Here is a 15,042-nt window from a genome sequence, read left to right on the forward strand (position 1 = left end):
CTGGTTACCTCGCTGGCCTTTTTATATGTTTTTATTGATTTTGGGGAGAGAGAGAGAGAGAGAGAGAGAGAGAGGGAGGAACATCAATCATTGCATCCGGCACACACACACACACACACACACACACACACAAAACCTGGGTATGTGGGCATGTGCCTGGACTGGGAATTGAAACAGTGACCTTTCGGTGCAGGGTCGATGCTCAAGCAACTGAGCCACACCGGCCGGGCACGGCTTGGACAGCTAGCTCATCTCCATTTGCAGCCATTTTCTGTCGTCTCCTGCGGGGGAGGCAGCTGTGGGCAGGAGTGGGGATAGAGCACACCTGTGGGTGTGATTCTGGCCATGAGCCTGAGAGGGGGCCAACCCTCTGGCCTTGGTCCTGTGGAGGCAGCTGGAGACAGGGAGTCAGTCCCCAGTGTCCTGGGGTCCCATCCTGTACCATCTGCCTAGCCCCACCTCCTGCTTTTACTCATGCATTGCCCCTCCCACCCCCACCCCTTTACCCTCACTCAGCGTCCTCTGACCCCCGACCCCTTTACACTCACTCAGTGCCCTCCGACCCCTTTATCCTCACTCAGTGCCCTCCGACCCCGACCCCTTTACCCTCACTCTGTGCTCTCTGACCCCCTATTCGTTTACCCTCACTCAGTGCCCCTCCCACCCACCACCCCTTTACTCAGGGCAAAGGTACAACAGCGTTGGCTGGCATCTCCTGGCACCTGCACAAGACGAGCTTGTCTCAAACCCTCACTCCCGCCCGGGAAGAGCCCGTGTCCTGCCAGGCCTTCCAGGACGTTTCCGGGGGAACGGGAGCACTGGCTGCTCCCCGGCTCCTGGTGCCTGACGCCTCGGCATCCCTGGTCTGTGCTGCTTTGGGGCCATTCTTTCATCCCAGCCCCACTGACCCCCAACGCGGCCCCTGGCCCCTCCCCTCGATTTCCATGTGGGGAAAGCACCCCCCCCCCTCCCAGCTGTGCAATGCCTTCTGGGGGAGCAGGTTCTACTAAGGTCTGGGCGGTGGGAGGAGGAGGTGAGGGCCCGGGTGTCCTCTGAGCTGGGCAGTCATCAGAGAAGGTGCTCACGGTGTGATCTTGGTGTTGGGTCAGCTGCACCTCTAGGCCACCAGCTCCTGGCAGAGGTGGCCCCGAGCTGGCCCGGCAGGCGGGCGTGATGTGCCAGGTGAAGACGGAGGGCGGGCCTGTGCGTGTGGCCGGGGCGGGGCCCAGTGAGCACTGTCAGGAAGTGCCTCTGATGGGGCAGCTTCAGGGCGCCGGAGCCTGGAGGAGAGGGCAGTTGTCCCCCTTCTCCGGGCGGCTCGGTCTCTCTGCTCCCCGCCCGGCCCCCCAGGGGGGGGGAGGGGCCGCGGCGCTGATGGATGTGCCGAGGCCGGGCGGCTGCAGCCCGCACTGTCACCAGGCTCTCCCTCAGCACGCCGCAGCCTGACACCCTGACCACTGAGGCATAAAAAACAGAGAATTGGAAGGCTCAGCCTGTCAGGCTGGGAGTGGCCCCCAGAGAGGTCTGGGGAGGAGTGCACGTGGTGCGTGTGTGTGTGCGTGTGTGTGTGTGTGTGTGTGTGTGTGTGTGTGTGTGTTGTGCGTGTATGTATGTGTGTGTGCACGTGCGCACACGCCTGCGGTTGCCTGTGGAAGTGGGAGGTGGAGAGGAAGCCGGCTGGGCTCAGGTGGGGGCACTGGCCCCTCAGGCCTGCCTCATTGTTCTGGCCACTCCTGGCCAAGTCCCACGGGCCCTGCATTTGGGCCTCGGCGGGCGGGGGCAGAGCAGGGCTCCCGTGCTGACATCCGGCTGGTCCTTCTGAGGACTCCTGCCCTTTGGCCCTTTGGCGTCCTTAGAGAAGCATCTGTGGGAGCTTGTTTGGGCCGAGGGTGGTCCCTGGGGCCGTGTAACTCCTGTCACCACTGCCAGGGAAGGGCCCACGTGCTCTGTCACCAGGGGCGTAAGAAGCCTCTCGGCCACCAGCTTCCCACACAACGTGGGCCGGGCACCGGGGGACTCTGCTACACGTCAGGCCCAAACCCTGCCCCCGGGGAGCCCCCAGCGGGCCTCAGGGAGCAGACAGGCGGCAGGTTGTAAGGGGAGGAATTCTGAGCCCCCCTCCTCATGACGCCTGGCGGCGAAGAGGCTCTCCTGGGGCTGGATGCAGAGCCCGGGAAATGCAGACACAAGATGCCTGCTCCGTGGGCCGCGGGGCGAGAGGGAGCATCCTCGAGTCCCCCCGTCCTCCTCACCCTCCCCATGGTGTCCGCCTGCCTGAGCGTGCCCAGAGCAGCAGGCAGCTGTCCCCTACCCCGTGCCCAGGGGCCCACCTGCTGCCTCTTCCGTGCTCCCTGGACTTCGGCGTCTCTCTCCTCGCAGCGAAGTGCCCTCTGCCTTCTCCTGGCCGAAGGCTCCACTTCACATATCACCTTCCCCGTTGGCGGAGGCCGGGGTGCAGCCGCCTCTGGGTTCTCAGCACGGAAGGCCAGACCAGAGTTGAGGTCCCCTTTGCCTTCTCCGTGCAGAGCCACGCAGGCCACACGTGGGACGTGGAACTCAGTCCACGCTGGCGTCCTGGAGCGGCTGAGAACCGGGCTTCGGATGTGGTGGGTGTGCTGAGGCCATTCTGTGAGAGAGTCTAGGCCTCAGTCTCCTCACCTGCACCATGGGCCGGTCACCTCAGGGAGCAGCGGCACAGGCTAGCTTCACGGCACACATGTGAGAGGCTGGCATTCCTTACACTGGCAGAAAAGGGGGGGATCCAGATAATGCCAGCGACAGCTGTCCACTTAGTAAGGGTGTGCACTGGCCTTGACTCTGTTGGTGACGAGAGAACCTGCGATTGACGTAAGAGGCAAATGCCATCGGCATGTTCCGAACCTGCTTTGACACCTGGTTCCTGTCTCCCTCCCTCCCGTCTCCCGCAGGGAGCGAGTTTTCCGGGAGCCCCTACAGCCACCCTCAGTACCCCTCCTACAACGACTCCTGGAGGTTCCCCAACCCGGGGCTGCTCGGTGAGTACCGGCGGGGGTCACGGCCGCAGGCAGAGGGCGGAAGGCGGTCCCACGCTCAGGTCACCCTGACGCATATTCATAACCATGTGCGCTGTGGTCCTCTCCCCGGCCCAGTCACTTCGAACAGGAAGAGAGGCCCCCTCTCTCCACAGGAAGGAGCCTTGGGAATTCTAAACGCTCAGACCACGCAGGTGATGAGAACAGCTCTGGCCTGTTTTTTTTTTTTTTGAAAGCCAGGTGATGGTGTGCCAGGCTGTCAGTGGCAAACAACAGAATCCACTTTGGCTGGTTTAAGCAGAAAACAAATCTACTAAGGCAGTGGCTGGCAAACTCCTTAGTCAACAGAGCCAAATAGCAACAGTACAACGATCGACATTTCTTTGGAGAGCGACATTTTTTAAACTTAAACTTTTTCTAACGCCACTTCTTCAAAATAGACTCGCCCAGGCCGTGGTATTTTGTGGAAGAGCCACACTCAAGGGGCCAAAGAGCCGCATGTGGCTCGCGAGCCGCAGTTTGCCCACCATGGTACTAAGGGGTTTGGGGGGGCTCCTGGAACCTCTGGGAGGACCCATGGCACGGGCATGGTAGGCACAGCCAGGAACAACGCCCAGCCACGCCACCGCGGCTGCTCTAGCGCCAACACTCCTGCTGCTGCCCGTGGGCACCCCAAGCTGCCCGCTCTACGCTGCTGCTGCAGCCAGCGTGCTTGGGAGCTCTGTCCTGCCAACTGCCCGGAGCCCGGTGCCTCTACCGCCCACTTCCAGCTTGGGGTCTCTCAGCCCATTTCCCCAGGTTGCTCCTGCCCAGTTGAGGTCACAGGCAAGACAGCCTATCTGACAGGCGTATGATACGCCTGTGAGCTAGCAGCCAGGGAGGCTGGGAGGACGAATTCTGGCTTCCAACCCAGAGAGGCGGGCCTCATGCTCCGGGACAAACAGGAAACGTTGAAACAATGCTGGGCAGTTAGAAACATGAGAAACGGTCTCTGTGCTGCCCATGTCCATAACCTGGGGCACCACGGCCAGGTCACCAAGCACGTAGGGCCTCGGGTGTGACATGAGGGTAATCCCACCAGCAGCTTTATTCAGAAAGCTGTCTGCAGGTCACAGGAGGCAGGCTGTTCCCTGCTCTGCTCCATGGACTCACACACCCAGTCTCCCCATGCCCAAGGCTCCTCGCCCCCCAGCCTGACCCGCTTCCTCCAGGAAGCCCGGCCCTGCCCGAACAACGGTGTTCCCAGAGCTCTTTGCTCAGAGCTCCGAGCCCCTCCCGCCCTCTGGCCATTGGCCTGAGGTAAGGGGCTGGGAAGGGGCTGCAGGCACCACGGCGCCCTCCAACCCCCGTGCCGTCTTCTCTCCCCCCCAGGCTCCCCCTACTATTACAGCGCCGCGGCCCGAGGAGCAGCCCCACCTGCGGCCGCCACTGCCTACGACCGCCACTGACCCTCGGAGCCAGGCGGACGCCAGCACTTACGACGCATATCACTGAGGGCGATGGCTCCCCGCGCCTCCAGAGACCGCCGGAGGGGCCCCACGGAGCATCCCCCAGCGCCCTGCCCCCTCACCCGAAACTCTGCCCCCCGTTTCCTGTCAGGGACTCTGGGGTTCCATGGCCCGGCTGCCGGGCTTCTGGACACCTGCCCGTTTCTGAGAGTCCATCGCTGAGCTCCTCCCAGCGGTGACGGGGTCTCCCCACATCACCAGACTGTCCCGCAGGGAGCTGCAGCCCCAGCCCAGCCTGCCAGCCCCTGTCTGTCTGACCACCTGCCCCGGTCATCAGGCCCCAGGCCCGGGGAGGAGAGCTTGCTTTGGGCATCTCAGCAGCACCTGTGTAAATACCTTCTTGCTTGTCTTGTGGGCCCAAAGGCCCGACTGAGCAGACTGCCAGCCGTTATGCATTCAGCACTCCCAGTGCATCACAGACCTGAGTGCAGAGAATCCTCTCTGCCCCATACCCCCTCACACCCCCCCACCTGCCCTCCCTCAGTGAGGAGCTGTCCATGGTACTGAGGATGCCTGACTCAGGCCCCGGCCTCCTGGTCCTGGCTACTTCTTTAGCGACTGGACTAGGAGTCTCACTAAACTGGTTACGCTCCACGCCTCCCATGCTGAGACTCTCCCCCAAGAGAAACACAAATTTGGGGAGACACCCTGGCTTCCTGCCCCCATCCCCCTGGGCCCAATGCAGTGCCAACACCTCTTTTCCGTATATCAAAGGACTCCAAGAACCGCCGATTACCGCTCTAAAGTACAGTGTCCCGGGTGCTGATTGCATTGTGGACTTGGGACATGACGGCCGGATGGGACCCAGGAGATCATGGTCCACGGCGGGGCCTGGGGCCCTCCTGACCCGCCAGCCCCAGGAACTGCTGACCGGAATGAGGATGTGTCTTCTGAGGCATTCCCAGGCTCCGAGCTCTATGGACACCCACCACAGACACTGCCCTCGCCCTCCAGGAGCCCGTGAGTGGATTCTGTTCTGCCATGCAGACAGTGGGTAACAAAAAGGACTCTGCCTGCACGGAAGACCACACGCACCTGCAGCATCTCCAGCATGTCCCGAGCCGCCCTCTGGTCCTGGTGGAGCCCAGCATGCCGCTGGGAATGGAGGTGCCAGGTGGGGCAGATGCCCGACTTCCTATAGTAGGTTCCTCCCTGTTGATAGGAGGGGCCGTCATGGTCAGGGCCATGGCCAAGGGCTACGGGAGCTCGGAGAGGGACTTGTAGAATTCACTTTGGGCTGGAGTCGCCAGCAAAAGCCAGCTGGGAGGGTTTGGGGGACAGCGGGAGGCCTCCTGAGAGGGACAGGACAGGCAGGGAGGAGCTGCTGGTGAACTGGGAATGGTTTTGAGGTGGGGTTGCCGGGAACCACCGTGTCTTTGCCTTCGGCCTCGATTCCTTGCCTAGCCTCTCTTGCCGACTCAGATCAGCCAGGTGGAAGCTCTGTCCAACTCTGGGCTGAATTATAGCGAGGACAGTGGGCTTTGCCATTCCATGTGACCGTGTCCCCCGTGTCTGCATGTCACCAGGTTGGCAGAGAGCCGGGAAAGAGAGAGCCCGCACCTGAGGTTCCGGGCCCTGGCCGTACCTCTGCCTTGCTGTGGGACCTCAGACAAGACCCTTCCCCTCTCTGAGCCTCAGTTGCCTTGGTACTGCAGGGTCATCTGACAGCCCTCTCCTTCCTTCTTCTCTCCCAGGAAGTGGGGTCAGGCCCTCCGCTGCGGAGAGAGCATGCAGAGGGGGGCGCCTGAGCCCGGCTAATATTCAGACCACGTGGGAAATAAGAACACCCAGAGGGGTGGGAATCAGCCTTGAGGGAGACCTAGTCCAGCTCCCCTCAGGGAAACGGAAGCCCAGCTGGGGGAAGCCCTGAACATGCAGGGAGAGAGAGCAGACCTCCTTTGGCCACGACTAGGCATCTTTGCCCCCAATACCCCTGCCAGGTGGTGGGACAGACAGGAAACTGAGGCTCAGCAAAGTGCAGTCGCCAGGCAGTGCCTGGCAGGGGGAGGCTGGGACTCGGCCCCGGACCCCTGGCACATGGTGACCCTCCCAAACCTGGGGAGGGAAGTTGGTGGTGCGGTGAGGGCAATAGATGGTTCTCAGCCCACTGCCCCACATGGAAGTCCCAGTGCTGTTAGAACTTCCCATGAGCTCCCTGCAGGCACACCCGCTCCCCTGCCATCTGCTGGCTGAAACAGTCCCTCCTCCACCTGCCAGGCAAGGGAGAAGAGGGTGTGTTGGGAAGTGGTGGGGCCAGGAGTCTGCTGCACAGGCCTCCTGCACCCTTCGATCCTGGTCTCAGGCTGTTGGTAGGAGGTCAGCCTTCCCAGAAATGGCTGCCTAAGGCACAACCATCCTTCCTCCCAAAGCCCACCTGGCCCCACAGGCACCCCTCTCCCCACCCTGTTCTCCCTCAGCCCTACGGTGCGCTCCCTCCACGCCTTTCCTCTCTCCCCTGAGGCTCCGAGGTCCTCAGATGCATTTGTACTTAGGAGGCAGCCACTTGATGATGGGGCTGCCAGGCAGAAGCACAAGAGCACCCGAAGCACACCTGTTCTCACACTCAGAGCGGCCCTCCCCGCTGCGCCCCCACGGCTCTGCGGAGCTGCCCGGGAGCTGCCCGGGAGCTGGGAGGGGAGGGCTCCCAGGACACCTCGCTGATGCCGGAGAATTCTGAAGGGAAAACCCACGGCCAGAGCTCCCACCAGAGCTGGGTGGCAAGAGGCCTCGGGCTCCTCTGGGGGCCTTCAGCTCCGCGGTCCGGCTCTGGCTTTCTGAAAAGGACACGGTGGGTTTTATGAACATTTGTGTGTGTGTTTTTTACCTTAGTCTGACTCCACCCTAGAAAAATATGATGACCTATCAAACCCAGCATCGCTGTCCCAAGGCGCCTTCGTCGGGGTTGGCCCTTCCGTAACCGATGTTCCCATGGTGCTTTGCCATCTCTGACCATCCCCCGGGGCCATCGCAGTGCTCACTTGACAGATGGGAAGTTTAGGATTCGGGGTTCACGGGGCAAGAGAGTGGTGACGTGTATTAGATATCCCTGGGCCTCCTCTCTCCCTAGCGTGGTCCTGTCCTGGGAGAGTGTGTCTTAGAGACGCTCTTCAGCCCCATGGGGAAAGGAAGAACAGGAAGCCAGAGTCTGGCTGGACCAAGAAGCCTAGGTATTGGTGGTGGTGGTGGTGATGGTCCAACTAGATTCTCATTAACGCCAAAACCAACCCAAAAGTCTGCCTAGATTCACACCAACCCTCTGACTCACCCAGACTCCTTTCTCGCTGAACCCTGAGGCCCCCGGGGGACGGACTGGAGCTTGTCCAAGGCCACGCCACGAGGCCGGACAGGGCCTGGACACGGGCCCAGCTCTGCCTCCCAGGGTCTAGGGCTGCAGTATCATGAGATGTCCCCTCACTCTTTTCTTTATTCTTTCTGCTGTGACCCGCGCCCAATCTTGGTCCAATGCTCCCTTTCTGCTCCACCTCCTTGCCCTTCATTGTAAATTTGGGGGAGATGGGACCCCAGATTGATGAACTTCAGGTTCCCTAGCTCCTGTGCCCTGCCCCCCCTCCTCCCCATCCCGGGCTCTTGCCCACGGTTTGGCTTTGAAAGTCGTGAGCTTGCCCGTCGGAGCTGGAGCGGTGAGGGCGCTGCTGGCGTGGGGAGTGGATCGGTGCTGCGGGGCCTTTCCCGCGTGCAGGGCACAGCCCCAGCTGTGACCACAGGGCGCTGAGGGGTGAAATCCCTTTATGAGCAGTCACACCCCAGAGTAACTGCCCTGCCTCTGGCAGCCCCTGGCAGCCCCTGGCAGCAGCCACCCCTTCTGGATGACATTTCGGCGAGAATTTAGCTCCCAGCCATGGAGGGCAAATCTTAAAAACAAGCGGAGCACTCCTGACAAATACAGTGGAGCCTCGGTGCTCGAACTTAATTCATTTCAGAAGGCTGTTGGGGAAGCGATTTGTTCAAAAACCGAATCGTTTCCCCCCATTAGGGGTAATGTAAATGGAATCAATCCGCTCCAGACCCCCGAATGGCTCTCTGTGTTAACCTGTTTGTTTACAACTCAGAGGTGTTTGAAAGGTGTGCTAAGCGTTGATTTCGCCACGCCATACTCAGTAGCCAGATCAGACGTGCAAACACCTTTATCATGCTTTGCAGTTATTTCTTTTGAAAGCTCTATCGTTGTTTTCACAACTTTCCTTTTTCACTTTGCCGCTTTCACTGCCTTCTTAGAACCCTGGTGACTTGCTGTACATATTTAGGAACCACAAGCAGCAACAAAAAACAAAAAAAAAACCCACAAAAATACTCACAGCACAATTTCCTGAGATGTTAACAACACGAGGTTTGGTGGTAAACTGACTCACACTCGTGCACTCTCTCCTTTGTTTGTTGCCTGAGAGATGTGTGACTGCTCATCCAGGTATCAGCACGAAAGGGTTGTGGGGTTGAGAACTGAAATTTTGTTCAACAACCGAGACATTTTTTTTCCGTGAGCAACTTGGTCGAGAAATGAATTGTTTAAGATGGGAGACATTTGAGAACAGAGGTCTGGCTGTACCTGGAAACAAGCTATGTGTGAGACACAGCTGCCCCGAGGGTAGAATCCAGGCCCATGAACAAGCCAGGCCCAGGCTGGGGGGAGGGGGGGAGGTCCCACCACACTCTGAGCTGGACCAGCTCCTGGGGGCCTGCAGAGAGGCCGGCTCTGCAGTCTTGGGCTTGTCCCCCACCCAGGAGCCTGACTGACGGCTTCCGGGCAGCACACCAGTGCTCCTGGAGAAGTTATTCCCTTAGTTCTTTTGGCCTCAGAGAGGTCCAAGGCCAATGCTTCTCTTGAAAGGTAACAACGAACGTGACTGGGAAGCTGGACAGTCAGGCCGTGACTCCTGGGCGGCAGTCTGTCCACCTCCCAGCAGCCCCTTCAGCCCCTTGTCCCCTTCTGCCCCCTTCTGCCCCCTTCTGCCCCCGTTCCTCAGGATTCCCTCTTGCATATTCATGGTGGAGCCACAGTGTTGATCTGCACTTCCCCGCTGTCAGCTCAGGCCTCCAGAGCGGTGCCCAGGTGCCAGGGGGCTCGGCTGGGGATTGGAAGCAAGGCCCGTGCCCTCCTGCTCTCCTGACCAGGGGGCTAAGCTTCTCCGACTTGGCTGCTTGCTGGGAGCAGGCAGGCACCAGTCTTCCCTTCATCGCTAGCATTTCTCAGTATTAGAGTTCAGTTTCTAGACCTCCCATATTCAAAGGGGGCCTCGGGGTTCTGGAGTTTCAGTTCAGGTGTTCCCAAAGGTCCTGTGTAGCCCATCTCGAGAAGGGGGTAAAAACCACCACCATTCAGTGGGTCTAAGTATTCTTCTTCCCGCATCTTAGAACCTGAGAGGCTCAAGGAGAAAATTGGGCTGTGTCTCTATTTCCCGAGGGAATCTCCACGAATTCTGAAATGGAGTGGGTCTCAGGAAGTGTGCTTAGCCCTTCCGACTGGAGCAGCTCTGAGCAAGGCCCGGGGAGGGGAGCATGGGGAACAGCAGGGGAGTTTTGTGCCCCTTCCTGAGTCTCAGGTCAGGCTGGAGGAGACCAAGCCACAGCCTCACACCCCAATCCTAGGCCCACTCCGTTCGCAGCTGTGGACCCTGCCCTACCCCTTCTCTTCCCCCCCTCCCCCCACAAATCACAACACTTGTTCCCGCATCCCTCATTGTCTCCAAAGGCACCTTTAAGAGCGGGTGATGCGGATGATGGGTTTTTGATTTACACATGGTGCATTTCCCTTGGAGCGAAACAGAAAGGGAACCGTTTAATGGCTCCCTTGTTTTCAAGCATGGATACATTTTAATGAAATTATTTTATTGTATTCGAGGAAATGGAGAGTTGAACATTCCAACCAATCAATAGCCAATTCATTGCTATGAAACTAAAAAAAAAAAAGAAAAGAAATAAATCCCGAATCTATTTGGAACTCCCTGCAAAGCTCTGAGCCTCCACATCTGGCCTTCCCCCTCCATACGTGCACACAAGCGTACCCCCCTCCTCCCCCCACAGCTGTACTTGAAACTCAGAGAAGGCACAGAGTCTCCTCATGCCAGTCCTCGCCTGCCGTCCTGGCCGCTGGTTAGAGAAGGCGAACAGACCTGGCAGCAGCCGTCCTGGGGCTCGGGAAGAGGCAGGCCCATCCCCGGACCCCAAGCTGCCAGCACAGTGTGGGGTGATGGATGCTGAGGGCCCCCCTTCTTGGCCCCAGCTACTGGGCCTCCGCCATGTTCGGGCTGAGGGTGGAGATCTGATTCGGGGCTTTGCCCGGACTCTCACTGGCAGATGCTACCCAGGTTTTTCACTCTCTCGTGGCCTTTGGACATTGAGTCTTTGTAGAAATGCTGACCACATTGCAAACGGAACTCTCTGCCCGGAAGACACACTGATTTTTGCTTTTCCTTCTTTGACAGTTGACTCTGTCTTAGGGACTGACCCTCCAGCATCAAAGAAATACGTATCCACCAAAGTTTGTGATGCCTGCATAGATGCTTACTTGTAAAAAAAAATAAAAAAAAATAAAAAAAATTATAAATAAAAACCAACAACAACAACAAAAAAAAAACCACCCACAATTGAATTGCCTTTGAAGTGGGAGATGTTCCATCTCCAACAGGTTGGAAAAAAAAAAAAAAAAAGCTTCTTAAGAAATGTGTATGTTTTGTATTCTTTTTTTCTTTTTTTTCTAGTAGAAAATAACTGACTGGAAACATGGTTGTGTTTTTTCCTTAGTGGCGTGTGTTGCTTTTGTGTGTAATAATATTTGAATGTAATTACAGCAGTGCCAATTTGCCAAAGATGTTGGACATATTTTTCTTTTGCTGGGTGGAGGGCAGGGGCTGGGGGTGGGATTTGGTGGGGGAAAAACAGGGGTGGGGTTTTGTTTTCATTTTTCAACTTTTTTTTTTTTCTGGTCAAACCTGGAATTGGTGGTTTTATTTTAAGTTAAATGGTTGACTGCAAGACTTTTATTTTAGATTAGTTGGAGAAATTTGCAATAAGATTGGCGTAGATTTTAATATCTGTGTGTCTTCTCATGAGTGACTGTTAACTTGTGAAGAATTGATTTTATGTAACCTTTATGTGAGATAATTATTTGTAAATATTTGCCATAATTTTATTGGTTCCTAAAATAAAAGTAATTTTTTAAGTTCAGAATAAGAATGTGATCTCATTTGTGTTGACCGCCTCGTCGGTGGTCTTTGGTAACTTTGGCAAAGCCGCGTGGAGCTGTGGGGACTTGTATTGGCTCTCCCGATGAGATTGGGTCAAAGCAAATCTGAACAACTAGAATGGAGGACTGTGGCCTGAGCAGGGGCAGAGCCAGAGTCTTGGCCAAGTGGAGCAGTGGTTGCGCTCCCATCCTGGATTAAACTCCTGGCTCTGCTGCTTAAGTTCTGTAACCTTAACTTCGTTAGCTCTAAAATGGTCGGTGGCATCCACCTCATTCATTTATTCAACAAATAGTGATGGAGCATCCACTCTGTCCCCGGCACTGGAGACACAGACATGAGCAGGGCTAACAAGGACCCTGCTGACAGGAAGCTTACAATCTAGGGGCTTCTGATGAGGTTCATGTTAACACATCAAATCTGTGCTCAGTAACAGTGTGTGCACGCACACGTGCTCTTGATCTTGATCTAGGCTGGGTCTTGAAACTGGGTGCTCCCACAGGGCTCTAGCACGCAAACAGAGCTCAGGAGCCTAGAGACCGTGTCTTTGGGCTCCAGGACTGCAGGCCATCTCTGACCAGAGCGTGGAGCCCAGCAATTCTTCTGTGGGAAGCACACTGTCCCTGTGCCTTCAGAGCTGAGCATTCTGGCTGCTGGGGAGCCCAGAGGTGGCTTTCCAGCAGGGCCAGGACAGCTGCAGCCCCGAGCCCTGCCCCTGCTGGGTGGTGTCAGCCTGCAAGGGCAGGCAGGGACCGCTGTGCCCCTTGGCACAGTGTGTGCGTCGCAGTAATTGCCAGAGATGGAGTAGGCGAGTGACCGCGTGGGGGCCATGGGCTGCGACTCATTCATATTTAATAAAGTTGGCTGTACGGCCTCCATTCATTTCAGCAATGGATGGCGACGAAGGTGATTCCTGAGGGAGAGAGAGAGACATGCTGCTACGGAGCCCTGTTTCCAGTGCTGATGACTGAGAAGCACACATTTCAAAGAGAAGCAGCAGCACTTGGACCTGGTGAGACAGAACAGGTACCTCTGCCCCCGATGTTGCAGCTCTTGTCCCTGGGTCTCCTGGGACAGGGGCCTCATGCCTGCCTTCCTCCGAGATGGGCACCAGTAACCAGGGCGTGTGCAGCCCGCACCTGACAGCAGAACAGAGGCCATGGGCAAGGCCTCCAGTAGAGGGTGGAGATGCCAAGCCTGAAGATGCTGAGGCAGCTGCTCCAGCAGCACCTCTGCCCTCAGTGACCATCACGAAGGGGGACAGAACGGGACACCTGAGGTCTGTCATGGTAGGCTTTCGCTTCAGGCCCATTCATTCCTCACACTGCTGCTGCAGCCAGGTCCGCACGCAAGGTGGTGGGTACAGAGCTGTACCAGGGCGGTGGAAATGGAGAAGGATAAAGGTTCCTAAGAGCCTTGGCTGGGAGTCTCACCTCCAGCTCTTGCTGGGCAGTGTGTGCTGATGTAAGCTGATAACTTCCGGGAGCCGTGGTTCCTTCACTGTGCCATGGGTGTAAACCGCATGCATTCACTTAGAGGGTGTTATGAGGAGCAATGCCATGCATTGTGTGAAAGTTTTTGCAAACAACAAATGTGAGTTTTGCCAAGATATTTTTTTTTCTCCCTGCTGTAAGACAGTAAAAATTTTACATCCACAAGTTGACTCTGGTCAGACCCTCCTCTGAGCTAAGCTCAGGGGTAGGTGCTGGAAGAAGATTGCTTTAGATCAAATGTTTGTGTTCCCCCAGAATTCCTATATTGAAACTCATTCCCCCAATGTGCTATTTGCCGGTGGAGCGTTGGGAGGAGCTTAGGTCATGAGGGTGGAGCCCTCACGAGTGGGATTAGTGCCCTCATGAGAGGACTCCAGGGAGCTCCCTCGTACCTTCCACCAAAAGGAACGAGGAAATAGGATCTCACCAAACACTGAGTTTGCAGGTGCCTCGATCTTGGACTTGTCAGCCTCCAGAACTGTGAGGATACATGTCTGTTGTTTAAGCCCCTCAGATTATGGTATTTTTGTTGTAGCAGCCCAAACAGACAAAAACAGGGCTGGGATACAGAAATGAACCAGCAAGGAGTCTACATCTGGGGTAGATGAGGTACATATTTTAATTCTAGGCAACACATAACCAGTGCCACCTACTGGTGGGGCAGACAGAGAGGTGTGGGCTCACAGAGGGGATTCCATTCAGCTGGGGAGGAATGACTCAGGAAGGCTTCCTGAAGAAGTGGCTTTTGAGCTGAGCAATGAAGGATGGCCAGGATGCTATCAGGACATTCTAGGGAAAGGAGGAAGGGGAGGCACCCCATGCAGAGGGGACAGTGCACACAAAGCTCCAGGGATGGGAAAAGGTTTGTGTCGGGAGGTGATCAGATACGGTGGCCTTTTCCTTAAGCCTGCCTTCTGAGGCTGTGTGGGTGCCACTGGAGCAAAGTCAGGGCTCACCTGGGCTCTGGGTCAAAGGAGAGGGCTGGCCTGGGCTCGAGTCATTTCCTAGCAAATGGGTGTTGCTCAAGGAGGAGGGGGCAGTGGCAAGTGCAAACAGAAGCTGAAGACCCTCCTTGGAGACCCTGAAAGAGGTGGGAGTGTATGGATTCCCAGCCCCACAGACCAAGCAGTTTCTGGACCTCCAGGCTAGCTGCGTGGGGCTGGGGTAAGGAGACTAGTCTGCCTGCCCCAACACATGCCTGACAGCGTCTCTGGGAGAGACTTGAGTTCTGCACCCCCAGCCAGGAGGTGTCCCTCACAGGGACAGGCCCCTCTGCAGGACACACAGCGACTGTGAGTTTGCACCACCGGAGGCATTAGCACCCCAGGTGATATTTGTCTGATCTGCCTGTTCTGGTCTTTCTTCAGTGAACGTGCATTAGACACAATTGAAAAACCTTTAAAAGATTAACATGGACTTGTCTCAGCTGCAGACGGTGAGGGGAGCCCCACTTCAGACCCGCTCTGGGGGCACCCGAGAGCCCACCCCCATTTGCCAGGGCTGCCATAGCAACCCTCCACAGCACGGGTGGCTTACACAGCAGAAACCTATGTTCTCACAGTTGTGGAAACTGGATGTCCAAGATCAAGGTGCTGGCCAATCTGAATTCTTCTGAGGCCTCTGTGCTTGGCTTGTCCATGGCCACCTTCTCCCGGGTCTTCACATGAACGTCCCTCTGCCCTGGTCTCGTCTCCTCTTCTAAGGACGCCCGCCCTATTGGATTAGGGCCCACCCTCACGATCGCATTTTAACTTAATTACTTTTCCCACGACTGAAAACAACACGACTCAACTTCATGAAGACATTTTTTTGAAAATAGCCAGTTCTGGCC

General features: G+C 56.9%; 1 protein-coding gene across 4 annotated transcripts in view; it reads left to right on the forward strand.

Moving 5' to 3' along the window:
• PAX5 (paired box 5) overlaps positions 1–6,667 on the forward strand; it is a 144,622-nt gene extending 137,955 nt beyond the window's left edge. For all 4 annotated transcript variants that reach the window (XM_084898762.1, XM_084898765.1, XM_084898763.1 and 1 more), the window contains 2 exons: positions 2,928–3,014; positions 4,383–6,667. In XM_084898762.1, coding sequence (XP_084754888.1) covers positions 2,928–3,014; positions 4,383–4,459 — 164 coding nt within the window. In that variant the 3' untranslated portion in view covers positions 4,460–6,667. The remainder of the gene's footprint in view (positions 1–2,927; positions 3,015–4,382) is intronic.
• Positions 6,668–15,042: the final 8,375 nt, after the last annotated feature.

Source organism: Pipistrellus hanaki (genome assembly GCF_964339955.1).
Source record: "Pipistrellus hanaki genome assembly, chromosome: 11".
Taxonomy (NCBI): Eukaryota; Metazoa; Chordata; class Mammalia; order Chiroptera; family Vespertilionidae; genus Pipistrellus; species Pipistrellus hanaki.